The sequence below is a fragment of the Ascochyta rabiei genome, chromosome 7 (genome assembly GCF_004011695.2).
Source record: "Ascochyta rabiei chromosome 7, complete sequence".
Taxonomy (NCBI): domain Eukaryota; kingdom Fungi; phylum Ascomycota; class Dothideomycetes; order Pleosporales; family Didymellaceae; genus Ascochyta; species Ascochyta rabiei.
The window spans coordinates 893983-912529 of record NC_082411.1 but is presented as its reverse complement, the minus strand read 5'-3'; the positions used below and the strand labels follow the sequence as shown (position 1 = coordinate 912529).

Genomic DNA, 18547 nt, shown 5'->3' with positions numbered 1-18547 from the left:
CGATAGGCATGCCACGCATACTTGAGGTGTCAGTAACAGCAGGGATGGTTTATTGTATGCATGTCAGCAGCCCCGCACCCTCTCGAAAGGATCCACACTACTGTACACCACCAAACGTCTTGGCGCCCAGAACATATCCATTGAAGTCTTTGGGCAAGCTTGGTAGATGCTTGATCGCAGTACATACCCCACCGATGGCGACATCGGAAGGGGTTGAGTGGAAGTGTGAGACGATGACAGTTCTCGCTCTACCTACCGCTTACAAACATTGGAGACCCGGTCGAGGCCGTGGCAATGGCAGGCCTTGGCCTCATCATGCATCAGCACTTGGCCGAAACCTCAGCTGCGCTTCTGTTCTCGTGACGTGCAAACCGACGCAACGAGTCCCACGGCTGCTTCGACACGACCTGCCGTTGGTGTGACCGATCTGCCTCGCGGCCTGATATGCTCTTCCGCAGTGTTGGATTGGTGGGGAGCCTCGTTCGTGGTCAAGCGAAGTCACACTGCTTCAGCGCGGCCTCGTGCGAGGCTGACAGTATGCGGTGCGTTGTCGGAGGTAGCTTGCCCGGAGATGTCTCGAATACATACCAGTGGCAAGCGTTCGAAGCGAGGTCAGATCACAGCGGGCCGCTGCGCTTCAGCCACTGCCTTGTGGAAGGCTATGATCATCGGTTCCGGGTTCTTAGGCCAAGTGAAGTTCAATCGGATGTTGACGCATATTGCAAGTCAAATACGAGGTTGTGGGATGCGGAGATACGAGAAAATGATATTCTGCAAAGTGGAGAGAATATCGATCATCCTAGATAGCAAGCCCATTCTGCTAGTGCTTGCGCAGAACCACCCTCCTGCTGGCGTTGCATGCCTTTTGTGGATGTTCTCCACCTCTTCGAGAGGTTCAACAGAGACACAATAAAATGGTACATCGCACTTGCGGCGATGCCAAGGACGGAAAGGATGAGCTACTCCGACTGTGATGCGGTGCAACATGGAGCTGACGTACCCGTGCAGACCAAGGCTACTTTGTCGCACAACAGTTTATCGTGCCACGCTGATAGAGTTGTGCAGGTCATACACCGGCGCACAGGGGTAAGCGGGGCACAGCAAGGCGCTTAGCGCTCGGAACCTCGGTCGTGGAAACACCGCGACTGCTTCAGAACGTGGGCGATAATTAAAGACAGAGTCAGGTTGGATTCACAAGCTCTTGCAGATCCGTCATGGTGAGTTTTCAACCCCGAACGGCGGAATACGGCAGCAGCGCCGGCTTCCAGATTAAGCGTTTCCAATTTGCACATCATGATGTTGGCAGGGTTCTCTTGCAGTAGGGCTGATGATCGCGGGACGGCCAGAGAACACCTGCAAAGGCCCTCGTCTCGAAAGCGACACGAGGCGATCTCAGATTCCATTTTGCGCGGTATACCGGACCCGTCCATTTTTTCCGTCCAGTAGGAATGGATGTGGAGGATTGGCGGCTTGGAGGGCTGGCACGGATTCGTTAGCCCGCATGCATGCCAGAAAGAAGGGGGGGATACTAAAATTTTCGTGCTTCACCGATATGTGCGTTGCAAGAAGAAGTATTGATCCTCCTTTCTTTGGGATGTGTTCCCGCCCCTCTGGGCTGCGACCTTCGGAGAATAGGTCTGCAATCGGTACCCATGTGTATCGACAGGTTAAGGCCGTGACGTGAGTTGCATGCCGGCAGACAAAACGAGTTTCGCTTCTCGGCACACGTGGTTGGCTCCCTGGACCTTTCCATGGCGTCGAACGAGGGCAACACCCCGAACAGGAGTGCACGCTTGGCGATTCAGTATCAGCGGGATCCATAATTATTGGTCGAGCTCCCAAACAGCCCGGGTTCAAAAGCCATCGTGTCGAGATTGCCGTGCAGTCGGTGCTGCTATAGGGGATGCTGGAAGAAACTTCATGCGCGGAACGCCTCCTGAAACACAGAGACTCAAGGGACCTAAAGTTAGATGCGCGCGTATGATGGCATCGAACATGGACGGTTGGTGGGTCCACCTCTCCTTGTTCTCAACAAGCTCGTCCTAACGACGACACAGCTTTCTCCGGTGTGCTCGGCAGCGGTTGCCAATGTGTCTATAGCCAGTCGTGTTGAGCTACCAGCGCCCAGTTTGATGACTAGCACCATGTAATCCCCACGTCGTTGTTGCATTCAACATGCGCCAGGCACTCACACAACAGGAGCAAGCCATGGCAGACGCAGGTAGTGAGCCTGCACGCCATCGCGATGCATCTACCAAGAACGACAGCGGGTCAGTGCTGCCCACAGAACTCCCCAGACGGTAACTGGAGCCACCACTGTTTCGAAAGAACCAAGGCTCGCTTCGACGGTCCCGTCCCGTGATGGACGAGCAGGCTTCAGTCCAGGCAAGTGTAGGGCAGCGCGGGACAGCGCAATGCCTCGATTCCCGTCGAACACGAGACTCAATTTCAACACCACGACCCTTGAGTCTCCTCCTGGTGGGGTTGCGGTCGAATCCATGTTCCTGCATTAGAGGCCGGCCGTGTCGCTGTACCCGTTTTCGCCCAATCACACCCACGGTCGTCCCGAAGCGATACTGGAGCTACGGGGCGAGCGCTCATGGCGCGTGAGGCTCCAGGGGTGTCTGTGACACAGAACTTGGGCTCTTTTAGGCTTACAAGCACTTGGCGGAGCAGGCTTCGATGCGCCATGGTCAAGTTTAGCAACTTGACTTGCAGGTGGCTCTTGCTGGTCGTTGATCTTGCCTCCCTTCATAAAAAGAGAGGCCCTTTCAGCTTGGGGCCCTCTCTTCTTCACCTTCTCCCTCGAAGTCTTAATTCCGTCCGCTTTACTCGCGGTTCGTCCCTCGTTACCCCTCAAGATCATCCAGTCGTGAAGTCTTTACTGGCTCACACTTGTCATTCGCTTTCTTGAACCCTCCACACAAACAACTTCTAGTAATCCCGTAATACGAACATAAATCCTATACCAACATGCACTTCTCCACTCTCGCCGCTGTTGCGGCTGTCGCGTCTTTCGTCAGTGCCCATGGCGGTATGGGACTGCCCAAGATCGCTGGTATCAACATTCGCGACTTGAAGTCCCGTGACCTGCTTGCCAACCTTGAGGCTCGCATCGCCGAGGCCCAGACTGCTCATGCTCATGAGAACCGTTTGAATATCCGCCAGGACGACCGCGAGTGCGGTGCTGGTATTGGCTCTTGTGCTGCTGGACAGTGCTGCTCTGGCGCTGGATGTATGACTCCCTAATGCTAAAGCACATGTTTGTGACACTGACAAGAAACAGACTGCGGTACCGAGCCCGACTACTGCTACTCTCCTGGCTGTGACTACAAGTACGGTTCTGGCTGCCCCGAGAACATTACTCCTGCCGGTACCAACACTTCAACTGTTGCCCGTACCAAGGTCGGTTCCGTTGCCTATGGTGGCGCTGGTGTCTACAACTGTGTTACCCCCGGCACAGTTGCTCTGACCTACGACGATGGTCCACAGAAGGACTACACTTCTCACGTTCTGGATGTCTTCAGGACATACAACGCCAAGGCCACTTTCTTCATCACTGGCAACAACATCAACAAGGGTGAAATCGACACGACTCCTGAGTACGTCAGCGTCATCAAGCGCATGGACTCCGAGGGTCACCAGATCGCATCCCACACCTGGACCCACTTGGATCTGAGCGCTGTCTCTTCCATCGACCGCAAGCAGCAGATGTGGAAGAACGAGATGGCTCTTCGCAACATTGTTGGCAAAATCCCTGCCTACATGCGCCCTCCTTACTCTAGCTGCACAGCTGCTTCTGGCTGCGAAAAGGACATGGCTGACCTCGGTTACCACGTCATTTACTTCGACGTTGATACCGACGACTACAACCAAGACGACGTCAACAAGATTCAGAACTCCAAGAACAACTTCAAAGGCAACATTACTGCCAACGGCGCTTCTGCTGCCAACAACCAGTGGTTGAGCATTGGCCACGACATCCACTACCAGACCGTCTACAACCTGACCGACTACATGCTGTCTACCCTTACTGGACTCGGCTACAAGGCTGTTACCGTCGGCGAGTGCCTCGGCGACCCTTCCGCCAACTGGTACCGCACTGCTGGCGGCGCCGGCTCTGGATCTGGTACCACCCAGGTAAGTTCATGATTCCACAGCTTTTCGCTTTCTCGAGAGCCGACTTCGAGTTTCATTCAAGCCTTCCTGAGGAGCATCCTCAAGGTCTCCTTTGTGTCATTGCGTCTAGCATTGTCATCTGAGCGCAAGCTTGAAGGAAACTGATTCGAAAAAGTGATCCCACTGGAATGGAAGGCCTGGACTTGACACGATCGGAAGTCAGTTCAGAAGAGCGCCATTGATCAGGCGGCGCATCGTCTGAAACTTGAAAGTCGGCTATTCGACAGGACCATTTCCCCCGAGATCTGGCGTCACCTCCTTGCCCTGTTTTGTTTGGTGGCTCGCGCTGGCTTACTCTTACATTTTGTGAACACTCGTCTAACATTATTATTAGCCCGCTACTTCTGGCACTAAAACCTCAACTGCTCCTGCTGCTACTGGAACAAAGAAGGTTTCCACTGATGGAACCTGCGGCTCGGCCGCCGGAACGTAAGTTGAGTGAAATTCAGTTCGGCCCAACACAACTAACCAAAACACAGCACCTGTCTTGGCTCCACCTTCGGAAACTGCTGCAGTCAATACAACTATTGCGGTGCTACTACCGACCACTGCGGAACTGGCTGCCAGTCAGGCTTTGGTAACTGCGGTGGCAACGGCGCTGTTACATCCAAGGCTGCCACCAGCACTGTCAAGCCCGCCACCTCCACCGCTAAGACATCTGCCGCTGCTACCGCTACTTCTGGCTCCAAGGTCTCTACTGACGGTAACTGCGCTGGCACTGGCAAGATAACTTGTCTTGGGTCTACCTTGTGAGTTGATCGTGATCTTGATTCAGCCTAACACAACTAACAAAACTAAAGCGGAAACTGTTGCTCGCAATACGGATACTGCGGCGCTACTACCGGCCACTGCGGAACTGGTTGCCAGTCTGCTTTCGGTACATGCGGCTCGTCTGGTTCCAAGCCTGCTACCACGACTGTGAAGCCGGCTGCTACCTCCGCTGCCGCTCAGAAGGTCTCTACCGACGGATCCTGCGCTGGAACCGGCAAGATCACCTGCAAGGGCTCTGCCTTCGGAAACTGCTGCTCGCAATACAATTACTGCGGCACCACTACCGGCCACTGCGGCACCGGCTGCCAGACTGGTTTCGGCACCTGTTCTTAAGCGGGTCGCATTTGCAAGTTATTTTTGATATGTAAAAAGTTGAAGCAGCGTCAAGCGTTGACGTACTTGTACAAAGTAAGCGAATATAGTAAGATGAGTGAGCACATAGCGTTTCTTCAAATATTCATACCTTGTTGCTGTACAAATTTCTTTTCCGTTCACTTGTTGCTCGCATGGGGAAGGAAGGCTCCTTCGCTAAAGAAGCTGTAGCATGGGAAGGCGTTGTTTGAGAGCCTACAATGGCATGCATCAATCAAAACATTTTGTATCCATCAACCTGCTCTTGAAATGACTGCCAACGCTCCATCTATAGCTTGCATACCACCACACTTGTTGCACCCTTGAGTAAAAACAGGATCATGACGTTGGAGACCCATCCGTTTGCATACCCAACGCTAGGTAGGCTAGCAAGAAGCATAATCCTACAGTCGCATACTCGCACGTGGTTAGACTGCCAGAGGCCCTTGCTGATTGCAAAAAGTGATGCCCTCTGCCCGAATCGAACGAGCGATCTTATCATTGCATACCGAAGTAATACTAGTGATACGCTTTACCACTAAGCCAAGAGGGCTTGACAGATATCAAGATGTTTCAACTGTATTGAATCGACTTGTGATAATGTTTTTCAATTGTGGCCAATATATACCAAATTTTCTTTGCAAGGAAATATTTGACCAGCCAATCCAGAAGCATCACATCCATTTCGCGTACGGTTTGGGGTGAATTGGGCGGAGTTGGACCGATACTAGGCGAAGACACCTCGACAAATCAGCTCTCCCTCCCGTGCCGCACTAGGCGGTCCGGCCCTCATCATATCCATCAAGTTTCCGCTTTTCGCAACACCCTTCCCGGCCAAGCTCTTGGGCCGGTTCTACAGCCGCTGGTGATACAAGGGTGCCTGAACGGAGCAGAAACACGAGCTGCTTGCACTGAGCATCTGGTGATCTTTTACAAGAAGAAAACCCCGGCTGTAGCAAATTGTATTTCTGCACCGTTCAGGCACCCCCTTTGTATATATGAAAGAGACTTTATCGTCCAAACAAAACCACTGAAGAGCTTGCTGTAGCCACCTATTATTGTTCTGGCAACCAACGAGCTATTCTCTGAAAATGCGGCTCTGCCTTGTACTCCTTGCCCTGCATGTGCGCGCAGGGTGAAGCGGGATTTCGTCAGTGCACGAGCGCGTGTCGAATAGACTCTGCGTTTCTCTTGCTGTATCTCGAGGTGCCAGTCACTTGGAACATTTGATTGTGAACCTCTGAAAGTGCCTCCACATGTTTGCATAGTGTCCACATGCAGAGGCCCGCTTTAAGCTGGATTGTATATGAGGAGATAGATTGCGCGGTGTTCCAGGCTTTGCGCATACGGCGGCTGGAAGGACACACCGAGACTGGCTTCTGATCTCGGTTTTGTGACCCAATGGATGCGTCATGTGTGAGACCCTGCCCAAAGCTCAGAAACACCCCCTGATGCCACCTTCCAGCTGCGATCGCTTTGACCCATGGGTTTGAGGCAGCAACGCGCTGAGAAGCAAAGCCAGCAGGCGATAGAGCAGGAGGTGGAAGCAAGGCATGAAATGCGCATTAGACTTGTTTCCAAAATAGCATGTGGAGATGAAGTCTGGGGAGACCAACCAGCCCGCTCCGGGTTAAGCTTATTCACATGAAAATGCGCTTCTTGGCGACGCTAAGCAACCGGAAAGCAGACAGAGCCTCCTCTGCTGATCGCGCTGTCCTTTTCCCTGACCTCCTCAAACGCGACTTCACACCACGCAAACGAATTACCACAGCCAGGACTGATACCTGGCGCCCGCTATCGACATTTCGCTATCTTCAGAACGACCATCTATGGGCTCTGCTTCTCCCGACGCGGCCGCTTCTCTTACTATTACCCAGCTCACACTGACTGGCCCCGTGTTCCCATATACCGCCCTGACCAGTGGACTGAACAAGACCGACGCCTCTTTTGCCGCCCTGATCCGCTGCTGTCTAGGGGAGGAGGGTCCACCGTGAGAGGTGGACGGTAATATTGGCCCAGCCCAGTACTGAACTGGACGCGCGCAACTGCCTCGAGAGCTTCAGGTTTGCGCACGCTGATGCAGACTGTGCAGAGTCAACGCACATAACAACCAGAGCGAACGCTCTTTTACCGACGAACCACCGCACACATGGCGATCTTCACCTTCGACGACGATGATGCGCAAGCTGAAAGGAGAGATGCGCAGCAGGCCTCGGAGCCCGCGATGACCGTCGACGACGTTTTCACGTCCAACAAAATGGACATGGACATGGGCTTGCCAAATGTGCCCCTCCAGGTGGGTACCCCGCCTATCGCTATCGCGTCTCCACTGCCCAAGCGCGCAATTCAGCCCAATATAGAAGCGAAGCAGCAAGGTCCGGACAAGCTGGACCTACACGCAGTCATGAAGAAGGCACAAAAGAACAAGAAGAAAAAGAAAAAGACTACGAATGGCGGCGCTCCTGCTGCCAACATTGCTCGAGGTTTCCACACCCCAGTCACTTCTGGCGGAGAAGAATCGGATTTCTCTGCTGCTGCTACACCGCGGTTTGGGCCAAGCATCTCTGGTTTGCCTAGTATAACCAGCAGCCCTGCGCTTAGGCCAATCTCGTCGATGGGAGGCATCAGCAGTCTCAAGGCTCAACTTGAAGCTCTGAGCATTGGCGCCCACTCAGATTCGCCCTCGAAGTGCCCACCTGCACAACAGGTCGTTTCAGGCATGTCAAGCAACACCAGTATGTCTGGACTTGATAGCACGAGCGACAGCGACCGCACAGAGATGGAAAGTTACGAAGTCAATCTGGATGAAGACTTTAGCGTCGATACCCTTTCGAAAACTTCCACCATGCTTGGCAACAACATCATGCGCAAGATGAGCGCCGACGACTTCGAGCCTCTGATGTGTCTTGGCAAGGGCAGCTATGGCACCGTACTTCTAGTGCGACAACTCAGCACAGGTCGTTTGTTTGCTCAGAAAACCTTCAAGAAGGCATCTATCACAGTTCACAAGAAGTTGATTGAGCAGACCAAGACAGAGCGCAACATCTTGGAGAGCGTCAATAGGCACCCATTCATCGTCAACTTCTACTACGCCTTCCAGGACCACGAGAAGCTCTACCTTATTCTCGAATACGCGCAGGGTGGTGAGCTTTTTCACCATTTGGCCGCCGAACGCATGTTCAGTGAGGACGTAGCAGCTTTTTACATGGCCGAGATGGTACTTGCTCTCGACCATCTTCACCGTACGGTTGGCGTTATTTACCGCGATCTGAAGCCGGAGAATTGCCTTCTTGACCATGAAGGACATTTGCTTCTCACTGATTTCGGTTTAAGCAAGGTCACCCTTGATGATGAGAGCCCTTGCCGCTCCATTCTTGGCACCCCTGAGTACATGGCCCCTGAGGTCATCGAAGGCAAGGAGTATGGCGCAGCTGTGGACTGGTGGTCTCTTGGCGCCCTTGGTTTCGATTTGCTCACCGGCGCGCCTCCCTTCACCGGCAACAACAACGCCAAGATTCAAGAGAAGATCACCAAGCAGAAGCTCGCTCTGCCGTATTTCCTCAGCGCCGATGCAAAGGACCTGCTTACTCGTCTACTGCGCAAGGACCCCAAGAAGCGCCTCGGATATAACATGGCCAAGGACATGCAAACTATCAAGAGCCACCGCTTCTTCCGCAAGATTAATTGGAAGCAGCTCGAGGCACGTGAGCTGGAGCCGCCCATTCAGCCTTTAATCACGGACCCTGAGCTAGCTGAAAATTTTGCGCAGGACTTCAGGGACTTGCCGCTCAGCCCGGTACTGACGAGGAACTTTTTGAGCGAGGCGCAGAGCAACCCCTTTGGTGGTTTTAGCTTCGTAGCCAGCCAGAGCCTGTTGGATGGCGGGGATTGGGGCTACTGAGATTTTTTTGTATGGAAACGTCATCTTTTCTCTTTATCGAGTATACATTGTCTCTGTCCTGGGACCCTGCTTTATTCTCTGTATCGTGCATGGCATCGCTCTGCGCAGTGCTCCATAGAACTATGCGTAGTATGCACAGTGCTACAAACTATAGATCGCTGCTTCACATATGGGTTTCCGTCGGTCTGCTTATTTCACGCACTTGAGGATGCCGACATGTCTGCCTATATTATCATAACCAGGTTTGAATTCATTACCGTAGCCTACTTAGACTAGAACTCGCAACCTGGGATAATCGGAAAAAAATCGAAACCCAACCACTAAAAAGATTTCGAACTCCAGGCAGCTGTCGATGCAAAAGTAGATGCCCATTCTCGGAATCGAACCGAGGATCTTCTCATTACGCAGAGGTTTACGAGTGAGACGCTGTACCACTAAGCCAAACGGGCTACTATTATTTCAATCTTGCTTAATAAAATGTATATATACTTGGACGTTCAAACATAGAGCGTTGCTCTCTCTTCGCCCGTTATCTCATGGCTTTTGACGCGCTAGATCTCAATCCTTTCAATCCTCTAGCTGCCCAGTGGACACCTAGTCCAGAAGAATTGGTAAGCGAAATGACGCAGCCCCAACACCACCGGGCCCTTACTTCTCCTCCATCTACACCACGATCACAAAGCCGTGTTTTCATTGGGAAAAAGTTTGGACAGTCGATCAGGCGAACATGGAGACAGTATATACACATTTGAGTAGCTCAGCTCCGGTGCCAATGGAGCCACGACATTCGTTTTCTTGATCCTCCCTAGGGGGACTGGGCTTGAATGAGCATGAAGATAGTATGGCTACTGCTTTAGACAGATATCTTAGTCTCTGATGAGTTTGTGGCGCATGGATCCATGACTCGCATGCAGTCGAACGTAAAGTAGTAACGGTTGTGCATGGTTGACTCGAAAGGCAGCACGGTAAACAGAATGTCCGATCGAATAAGCGTGAACGCATCGTAGAAGGATGAAATAGGGCAGCGTACATCGGAACCTACCAATTTTCCCTGGGCGAGCATCGTGAAGGGTCAAGGCCTACGGAAAGGCCCCTTCAGGTGAGTATGTCTGCAGCGTGAGATGATGCCTAATTGAACTTACACAGAGCTACCTCGCAAAGCAACAGCGTATTGTGATGTAGTCAAGAGAGAAAGTGTACTGGCCGTTGCTTTGTCTATCGTTTTCCTAAAGCTAGTTGAGATTTGTACACGCGGATGAGTCGCTCGTTCACGGTGAAGGAAAGCACATTTGCTGCCAAGGTCAGCTAACACCTTTCCACTGCGCTGCCACACAACACGGTCGAAAAAGCCGCTGCACTTTCACCCTACTTCAAATCGGTCTCCTCTGCGTTTTACGGTCAGCCATCTCACCATTCCGTACTATGGCGCAGTCAAACATTGGTGCTGCGGCGCCCTTTGGCTTGCGCATAGTCACGAAAATAACAGGTAGCGTCCTCACCGTCGCGCTCCCGCTACCTGCCAGCATGAGCGGGCTGCAGGTGAATTTATCGCCGAAGCCTTTGTCTGCCGCCGCCGCGGCTCTACCCACGTACGATCGCGCCTTCTGGAAACGATACAGCAACAGCCCCATCTACCTCAAAATCGGCACGATTATCCGTAGACTTGGACTTAAGCAGACCAATCTCGGTCCTCATCCTGGCAGACCTGTCTTTGACTATGACAATGTCACTCAGCTCGCCAAGGCTGTCATCGAGGTGTCCGCACAGCTCCCTACAGTATTGGGAGAGTTGCTCGATGCTGCTACTGCCACAGGCTATGCATCCCTTCACAAACATATCGAGGAGTTGCTACGTCACTTTGGGGATAAGGTATGGGGTGCCAAGCAGGAAAGGACGTGGTTACTCCAAGCCAGTGATGGCGAAGCTGAATATTCGAAAGACCTCGTCTTTGAGAGCGGTACAGACCGAGACATGTAAGCTTACTGCTACATTAAAATTGTTATTTCCAAAACGGAGACCGTTTCTGATATGGTCTACAGATTGGCGCACCACCTCCGTTTGTGGATACTTGCAAAGGCTTTCAACACTTTCCGCAACAAGGGTCGCGCTGTAGGACCTGTCTCTCAAATAAGCAAAGACAGCCAGAGAAATCGAAGCTCCACTGGTCAAATCGGCGGATCGTCATTTGCAGTTCTGCACACTCGTGGTTCCTCCCAGATACCACAGGCTCGTACGCGTGGCAATGCACTTGCAGCTGTTGCCAACTCTCCTGCTGTCTCGTCCGACAAGAAAAACAGGGTACCCATCATTAACTGCAATAATATACATCTGCAAGTGCGTAGGACAGCCCGCATTCCAAAACATGAGAGCGGATCGGTCGGTTACTCCTCCGACTCTGCTGATGGTGTCCCAAGGCACTACAATGGCAAAGGACGAACGTGGAAGAAGACTGAAGTAGATGAAGATCCATTATTTGGCGGTGCTGGCAAACACCGCACAAATATATCCACTCTCAGAACAACCTACGGATTGAGGGATGGGTCAAAGAAAAGGAAAAGCGAGAAAATCTTGTCGGAAGACACTCTCCCCGGCGAAAGGTCTGATGAAGAGATTACGGTATGGAATAATGAGAGAGAGAAGCGACCAGAACGACTGCGGAAGAACGCACTGTCGGCGCCTGCCCACACTTTTGTGCAAGCGCAAGAGCGCATCAGAGACAGTCTACAACAGGAGGAGCCGGACTCAAAAAGAAAGCGACGTCCAGCAAGGAAATACATCTCCGAGGAGATCGTGCGCAACAGTTCAGATAAGTCTGAAGAAGACAACATTCTTACGCACATTGGAGCGGAGTGGGTTGTCGGTACCGAGAAACGCAATCCATTTCCACGATTCAGAGAGCACCACCACAGCGGTGAGCACAATCTCTTAGCCGCTGAACTTTACATCGAATCACAACCTTCTCTGTCAACACTCGGCCCACCAGCTGGGAGCGCTTCAGCCATGCCTTTGGCGAGAAGGCCACTTCCTCTTAACGAATACTGGGATAAACACACATGGCGCTTCTATCACCTCAGAGGCAATGAACGTCAGATTTTTCTCCAAACAATGCGGTCTCTGGGACTGAAGGTTGTTTCACTACATCGCGTCCACCTCTCCTATGACAAGAGAACCTTCGTCACACTGGACGATGATGTTACCATGATTGCGGAAAAGTTGTCTAGCCAGTTCTCAGCGAATCAGTTGATTCAGTTTGCCGCAGACTCGAATTATCTGAACGAACAGATTGATGTGCTGTTACAGACACACTCGCCGATGTGGAGTCTGGACGCAGATCGCTCGCAACTTCTAGTCCCAGGAGTTGAGGAGGAGTACCCAAAATATCTTTTCTACGAGGAAAGTGAAGGGCAAAAACTGTATGTCCTCAGTTCGCATAAATCCCGCATTCAAATGTTAACTCTTATTGTAGGATATGGATTCATCTTCACCGATGGGTATTCCTCATGGCGCTCAGGGACTGTAGGCAGATGTGGGGACAAAAGGTTGGCGATATGGATAAAGTACCCCAACAGAAGAACACGGAGGTACCCAAAGAAATGCTACGCGAGTATCAGTCAGAGGGGCGGTATACCGTTGGCGGGCCAGAAGAGTCGTCCAGCTCTCCCAGTGGATCGGCTGACTCTGCTTCATCCATCGAACATGGTACAGTCGCCGATCGAGCTCTTACGGATTGTGAGCGGAACCTACTCGAAGCAATGGGAGAGTTTTTCAAAAACGAAAAGATACTGCGAGATCAAAATGCTATTGGCGGAAGACTCTTCGCAGCTGAACCGGCTCCAGCTATTGAGGAGGTCTCCAGGCGTCGGCGAAGACTCGTAGCAAACAGCTTCACAGACACTGCGCAGCAGACCTACAGTCAAGCCTCAACGAGACACAAAAAAGTTCACCACACTACCATCGATATGTCTGATGGCTCTGCGCTCAGCACCCTGTTCATGAGCTACATTGAGCTCTACAGCGACCCTGAATTCGATGAGCTCGCTGCGCTTAAGAACCTCGCAGCAAAGCTATCGGTTCTAGAGCGGTACTCGACCAGATTCCACACCCGAAAGGGCGTCGACTTCGCGACTGCATTCTTCGTCGTTGCATTCCCCGCCTGGCTCATGTACCGCAGCGGCATCGTCAAAGCCAAGCGCAGTCTCGCAGTCATGCAGTCCCCGGAGCAGACACCACACCACCATATAGCCGTGATGGAGCGCTCAAGACTGGCAACCGAGCTCCGCCAGGCGCACGAGACATTCATACGTGCCGGACACGATGGCTTTCGTCCTGAGCAGGTCATTTACCGCGCATTCATCACGCTGCAGAACGAGCATGCCAATTCGCTGACGGCAGAAAATATCCGCAGAGGCTTCAAGGGTATGGAGGACGAGCTGAAGAGCTTGGGGGATGGGCTGATGAATGAAGGGGGCAAGTGGATCGTGGGCGACTTTGCTTCCGTCTCGAATCTGAGGGGCTTGCAACCGCACACAAGAGTCGGTGTGGGTTTGTATCATCGGTACTAGGGTTTGGCTCGTTTGTTGAGTAGTGTGCAACACCCCGCGGAAACAGGTCCTTGTATCGCAAAAGCTCACCTTGGTTACAGCTGATATGCACTTGATGTATGGGGGTTCTACATGCACGCGGAGACCGTCTGCTTTTATGAGGGTTGTTTGCGCTCGGCGCCTTGGAGTGGGATGGTTATGCTCACATGCTCACATAATCACACGTTGTAGCTTCATGTCTGTGTGCTTGTGCTATAGCTTCTACAGGGCCATGATGTCTTGAAAAGCTGCATGTGGCAACACAGCGTATCACAAGAATGCAACTCTACATGGAGGTCTTGTTTGAAGTCGTCTTATTATGCTCTCGTACCACCCTGACGTACGATCCGCTTGAAGTATTTCCCAAAACAACATCCTCACAAACCGTACTTGGTATCCTCACAGACCGCCCCAAGCTTGTCTGTCTGCTATTACTTTGGTGCTGTTATGACACCCTCGTACTCCCGACTCGCTATGTAATCGAGCGTGCGCTGGAAGTGTTTCCTCGGGTTCTCGAGGCTCGATGCGTTCTCGTTCGACGAGAGGTTGGAGTGGATAAGCTCGATGAGACCATTGAGGTACTTGGTCGTCACCTGTACGTGGTTAGCAGAATGTTGAGAACGTGGAAATGGGAGACTTACAGCATCGTTCTCCTGATCGAAGTAGTAGACGTAGCGGTTCAGAATTTCAACGAAGAGCTCCACGGACACCGCCGCATCCATGCATGCATCAGCGACACGGAGCGCACGCTGCAGGCATTCCAACACGCGCTTGCCATCACGGTAGAGCTATCGATGTCAGTTGCAATCTTATCTGCTACACCATGCGTAAGACTTACGTTCTTGGGATCCTCCTCTCCGAGCGCCCTAAGCTCTGTCGCCCACCACAAATGACTGGCAAGGTAGACAGCACGGCACTGGTCTGGCTTCTTCAGCAGCTTGCTGCCATGCAGCGCGCACTTCGTAATCAGTGTATCGTAGTTCTCTTTGCCGAAGTTTCGTGTGGTGTGCAACCCACTGGCTACCACGCAGACGGCCTGGAATTGCGCTCTCGAGTCGCTGATTGCTTCCTCGTAGATTGTAAATGCCTGCGCAAAGTATTCGTACGCGACTTCTTCAAAGTTGTTCTGATCCGCGACTTGTCCGCACGCAATGAACAGGCGCAGCGAAAGATCAGCAGACCCTGTGACACGGCTGTAAAGTGTGGAGAGGGTGTTGTGCATGAATTTGTAGAGCGCTGAAGACTGCGATTGCCAGTTGTCGTCGAAATGTTCGCGCTTCTTGTACTGCCTCGCAAGTTTAAGAGACGCTGTAATGATGGCCGGTGTGGTATACTTCACGCGCTCATTGCCTTCCGAGAAGGCTTTGCGAGCCGCTTGAAGAAGCTATGAAGCTTGTTAGCGTCTTGTTTTCCCAGACCAAATCTGCAGGACCTACCTTGAACTGGGTGTCGTTGTCTTTTCCATGTATCAGATGTACAATCCGTGCCAGCCAGCCTTGCTCTTCTATGGTCTCTTCGGTTTCTTGTGCTCTTCTTTGGATGGGGCCGCCAGGGTACCCTTGCGCTTGTTGGATGCCTTCGCGGATGAGGACCTTCAATATTTCCAGCACGCTTTCAAGATTTTCTACAGAGGTGATCGGGGTCTTATTTCGCATCAGGCTCCTTGCAATCTCGCCTGCGACTGCCCGTCGTGTAGGGTACGGTTGAGAATGTAGGAGAGGGATGTAATTCGGTAGAGCAAGCGCTGTGAAGAGGGAAACGTAGGTCTTGATGGGAGAGAGAAGTAGGTTGAGGATTTGGCTTTGTGTTGCCTGCGAGTGCAGGTCGGCGCTGTTCTGGTACTCGGTAACTTTCTGGGTTGCGAATGTCAGAACCTGGTCGATGTAATCGAGGCGTTCGGGGTATATGTTTCTGACTGAATTAGCAGGCTTTCTGTCACAGTTCATATCTCACATACAAAGCAAGGTTTGCAAGCGATACCAACAACCCGATGGCGTCTTGTATGGCCAGCCGTTGCATCTTGACGAGTGTCTGCACTTGCTCGTGGAAGATCTCAAAGAGCTTTACATTGCTGGGTATGCCACGTCTCTTTTCAATTGCACCATCTGAATCGACTGTCTCGGTGTCTGCAAGGGATACGGCTGTCGTCGAAGATGCGGTCGAAGTCTCGTCTGCTCCCGGTTGTGTCTCGGCACCTTCGGTAGGGTCGCCGTTTTGTTGTGTAGATGCGGCCTCTGTCTCTGTGCTCTTCTCCTTTGCTAATCGCAATCGCTCAAGCAGCTGCGCTATGGACTCCTCTTCAGTCTTCTTGCGCTGCTCTGGGCTCTCTGACTCGGCTTCGCGTTGTGCATACGAGGATAGACGATCCATCAGTCCTACAACGATGCTCTTGACGTTTACGTGTGGGTTGAGTCTCGCGACCGCGGAGAGGAACTGATCGAGCGTGTGCAGGTGGAACTCGTCGGGGAAGACCTGGGTGACGACTGTTTCGTGTTAGCTGGGCATCAAGCGCGCATCGCATCGACCGAGACATGCCTTCTAAGAGGTACTCTTGCGCCAGGACGTCTCGACACTGTACGATTTGCTCAAGCAGGGGGTTGAGTATCTTCTTGTAGTTTTCCAGATCGACGAGCTGGCTGAGCCTGACCAGATTGCTGCCCACGAGGAGCTGTAGCTCCTGGCGCTCCTTTGTCCGTTGCTCGCGCTCCCTCGAGTGGCCCTGGTGTTGCAATCGCACCCACAGCTTGTTCATCTCGACAAAGTTGGTCAGAATGAAGCTGATCGAGTCCTGCAGGTTGCCCTCGGGCCCTTCGCTGTCGCCCGCGGGGAGGTGGTCGCGTGCCTGACCGGCGAGGTAGTAGCGCAGGAACAGGCCCCGGATGGGGTGCTGCACGCCACGGCTCATCTCCATCATGTCCTTCATGATCTCCTTGACCGGCGCATCCTCAATGGCCATGTAGACGGTGCCCACGGTGACCATGAGGTACAGACGGGGGATGATGTTGCCGGCGTACTGGACGAGCTCGTACAGGTCGGCCAGGTGGTTGACCGGGTGGTTCTCGCGGAGGTAGACAGCAAGATGGCGCAGGGCATCGAAGACGGCCATGTAGAGCTCGTAGTACTGCTTGGGGCCGAGGCTGCTTGTGCGCAGTTCGGAGACGAGCGTCGAGCTGGGCACACAGTCAGCGGTCCATGTCTCCGTTCAATGGCGGGCTGGCGGTGCATGTGCGGAGGTGCGCGTACCTGCACTTGAGCGCATCCATCAGCTTCCCGGGGGTCTCGAGACACCGCCGCATGAGCATCGTCTGCTGGCGCACCACGGCGAGCGCATCTTCGAGCAGCCGGGCCTGGTCTTCAACGGGGGGCGGCGACGCCATTGTGAGTCGTCAGGGTGGAGAGTCCGGGGTTGTGGAGAGCGCTGGTCAATGGCATCAGGGCATCAGGCACCACCGACCTGGCGGGCTCGAAGGCACGCGCCAAGAGTACCTGCAGGGATGACGGGAGCTTCTTAGCTTTGTCACGTCACCGTCCAGCATTCTGCTTTCTGCTTTCTGCATGCTGAGACGGGCACAGTGACCCAACAGCCATACATGTGTGTATTATCTAGTGTTCTTCTATACAGTGTCTTGTTTGCAAGACGTGTTGCTTCATTCACGCAACCGCACTCCATGACGCCGTTTCCATGCACCCACATCGTGTCCTCGCCGCCCATGTCCATTACTCATGTATCGTCATATACATCATGTACTCCATACCGCCTGTAAGTAGAAACAGTAGCTCAGTTGACTCTCAAAGTATCAACCGTGGCCAAAGAAGAAGATGGTGAATGCGCGACTTTCAGATCGCTCTATCAAGCTGGTAGCTTCAGTCTTGTGTAGGAGCAAGTCGTCTACCAAGCTGGCAGTCCGGTCGACGCAGACGTGATGGAGCTCGGCGTCGAGACAAGAGAAGTTGTCGCAATGGCCTCAAAAGACTTGATCCTGTACGAAGTGTGCCACATTCCTGAGTCGTAGTACTCCGTAGGCCCAGCATCGTCGGTGATGGTGACAGTGACAAACACGGGCTTCGGCGTCTCGATTGACGTCGAGGCGACAGGTGAAGCCGATGTCGGTATTATCGTCGTCGAGGTCCAAGTCGGTGTTGGTCTTGATGAGGATGACTGAGAGGTGGAACTGCTTGTGCAGCTAGTGCTTGTACTGGTTGCTGCCGGTGCAGGGACGGGCTCCACCACAGTGGCTGTGACCTCTGCCGTAATCGTTGGCCCAGGGTCGGTGACTTGCACAGTCTTTGTTGTTTCTTCGACTATCGTTGTCGCGTCTGCGGGCCCCCCGGTCGATGATCCGCCATCCACGTTGATCACAGCATAGCTTTTCTCGCGAGGAACAAGGACACGACGCTTTATTGTGTCAAACGGTAACGCGTTGGCCAGTGTCGAGACGATAGCTGCAAGAGCGATATATCGAGTACTGAACATCATGTTGAACTGCTCACGGGGGTGGATAGTCGTCTTGGGATCAAGTGTAGGATTTGCAAGACACGATTCGTGAATAGTTAAGCACTGACCGATACGACCAAAAGGCAGAGTACGAGCACAGTGGAGCAGAGTATATGAAATCCATCTTCGTGGCGGGGAATTCGTCCAAGTGATTGCTGATGGCGGGATAATGGAGGTGGCTGGTGTGAGGCTGGCGTGCACGAACGGCGCACTTGGCAGCTACGTCTGCTCCCTGTTTGACAGCCGCGACCCCTCTGTAGCCTTGCGGAG

At 52.9% G+C, this 18547-nt stretch overlaps 5 protein-coding genes and 2 non-coding genes across 9 annotated transcripts, besides 2 other annotated features; 3 read left to right on the top strand and 4 right to left on the bottom strand.

Moving 5' to 3' along the window:
- Window positions 1-2973: 2973 nt before the first annotated feature.
- On the top strand, window positions 2974-5283 carry EKO05_0004870 (Chitin deacetylase; the record flags this gene model as incomplete). Of its 2 annotated transcripts, XM_038939217.1 has the most annotated exons (5): window positions 2974-3235; window positions 3287-4140; window positions 4514-4608; window positions 4659-4928; window positions 4980-5283. In XM_038939217.1, the coding sequence occupies 5 exons, from the start codon at window positions 2974-2976 to the stop codon at window positions 5281-5283; spliced, it is 1785 nt and encodes a 594-aa protein (XP_038799416.1). The 2 variants fall into 2 exon arrangements, with proteins under 2 accessions (XP_038799416.1, XP_059492462.1); XM_059636479.1 differs by having other exon boundaries at window positions 4295-5283.
- Window positions 3180-3233: a tandem repeat.
- A 484-nt stretch (window positions 5284-5767) lies between the features above and the next one.
- On the bottom strand, window positions 5768-5854 carry EKO05_7t5. Its single transcript has one exon. It is a non-coding gene; the product is annotated as a tRNA-Thr (tRNA).
- Window positions 5855-7450: 1596 nt separating this feature from the next.
- On the top strand, window positions 7451-9202 carry EKO05_0004869 (Non-specific serine/threonine protein kinase; the record flags this gene model as incomplete). Its single annotated transcript, XM_038945675.1, has 1 exon — window positions 7451-9202. One exon carries the CDS (start codon window positions 7451-7453, stop codon window positions 9200-9202), a length of 1752 nt encoding a protein of 583 aa, XP_038799415.1.
- Window positions 7708-7745: a tandem repeat.
- Window positions 9203-9567: 365 nt separating the features above from the next.
- Window positions 9568-9651, bottom strand: EKO05_7t4. Its single transcript has one exon. It is a non-coding gene; the product is annotated as a tRNA-Thr (tRNA).
- A 973-nt stretch (window positions 9652-10624) lies between these two features.
- On the top strand, window positions 10625-13764 carry EKO05_0004868 (uncharacterized protein; the record flags this gene model as incomplete). The annotated part of the gene is made up of 3 exons (XM_038939515.1): window positions 10625-11175; window positions 11242-12615; window positions 12669-13764. The coding sequence occupies 3 exons, from the start codon at window positions 10625-10627 to the stop codon at window positions 13762-13764; spliced, it is 3021 nt and encodes a 1006-aa protein (XP_038799414.1).
- A 449-nt stretch (window positions 13765-14213) lies between these two features.
- EKO05_0004867 (retromer complex subunit Vps35) lies at window positions 14214-17159 on the bottom strand (the record flags this gene model as incomplete). Of its 2 annotated transcripts, XM_059636477.1 has the most annotated exons (7): window positions 14214-14375; window positions 14424-14570; window positions 14621-15166; window positions 15219-15693; window positions 15740-16265; window positions 16318-16952; window positions 17026-17159. In XM_059636477.1, the coding sequence occupies 7 exons, from the start codon at window positions 17157-17159 to the stop codon at window positions 14214-14216; spliced, it is 2625 nt and encodes an 874-aa protein (XP_059492460.1). The 2 variants fall into 2 exon arrangements, with proteins under 2 accessions (XP_059492460.1, XP_059492461.1); XM_059636478.1 differs by having other exon boundaries at window positions 14214-16952.
- A 512-nt stretch (window positions 17160-17671) lies between these two features.
- On the bottom strand, window positions 17672-18259 carry EKO05_0004866 (uncharacterized protein; the record flags this gene model as incomplete). Its single annotated transcript, XM_038945674.1, has 1 exon — window positions 17672-18259. One exon carries the CDS (start codon window positions 18257-18259, stop codon window positions 17672-17674), a length of 588 nt encoding a protein of 195 aa, XP_038799412.1.
- Between the last annotated feature and the right edge of the window lie 288 nt (window positions 18260-18547).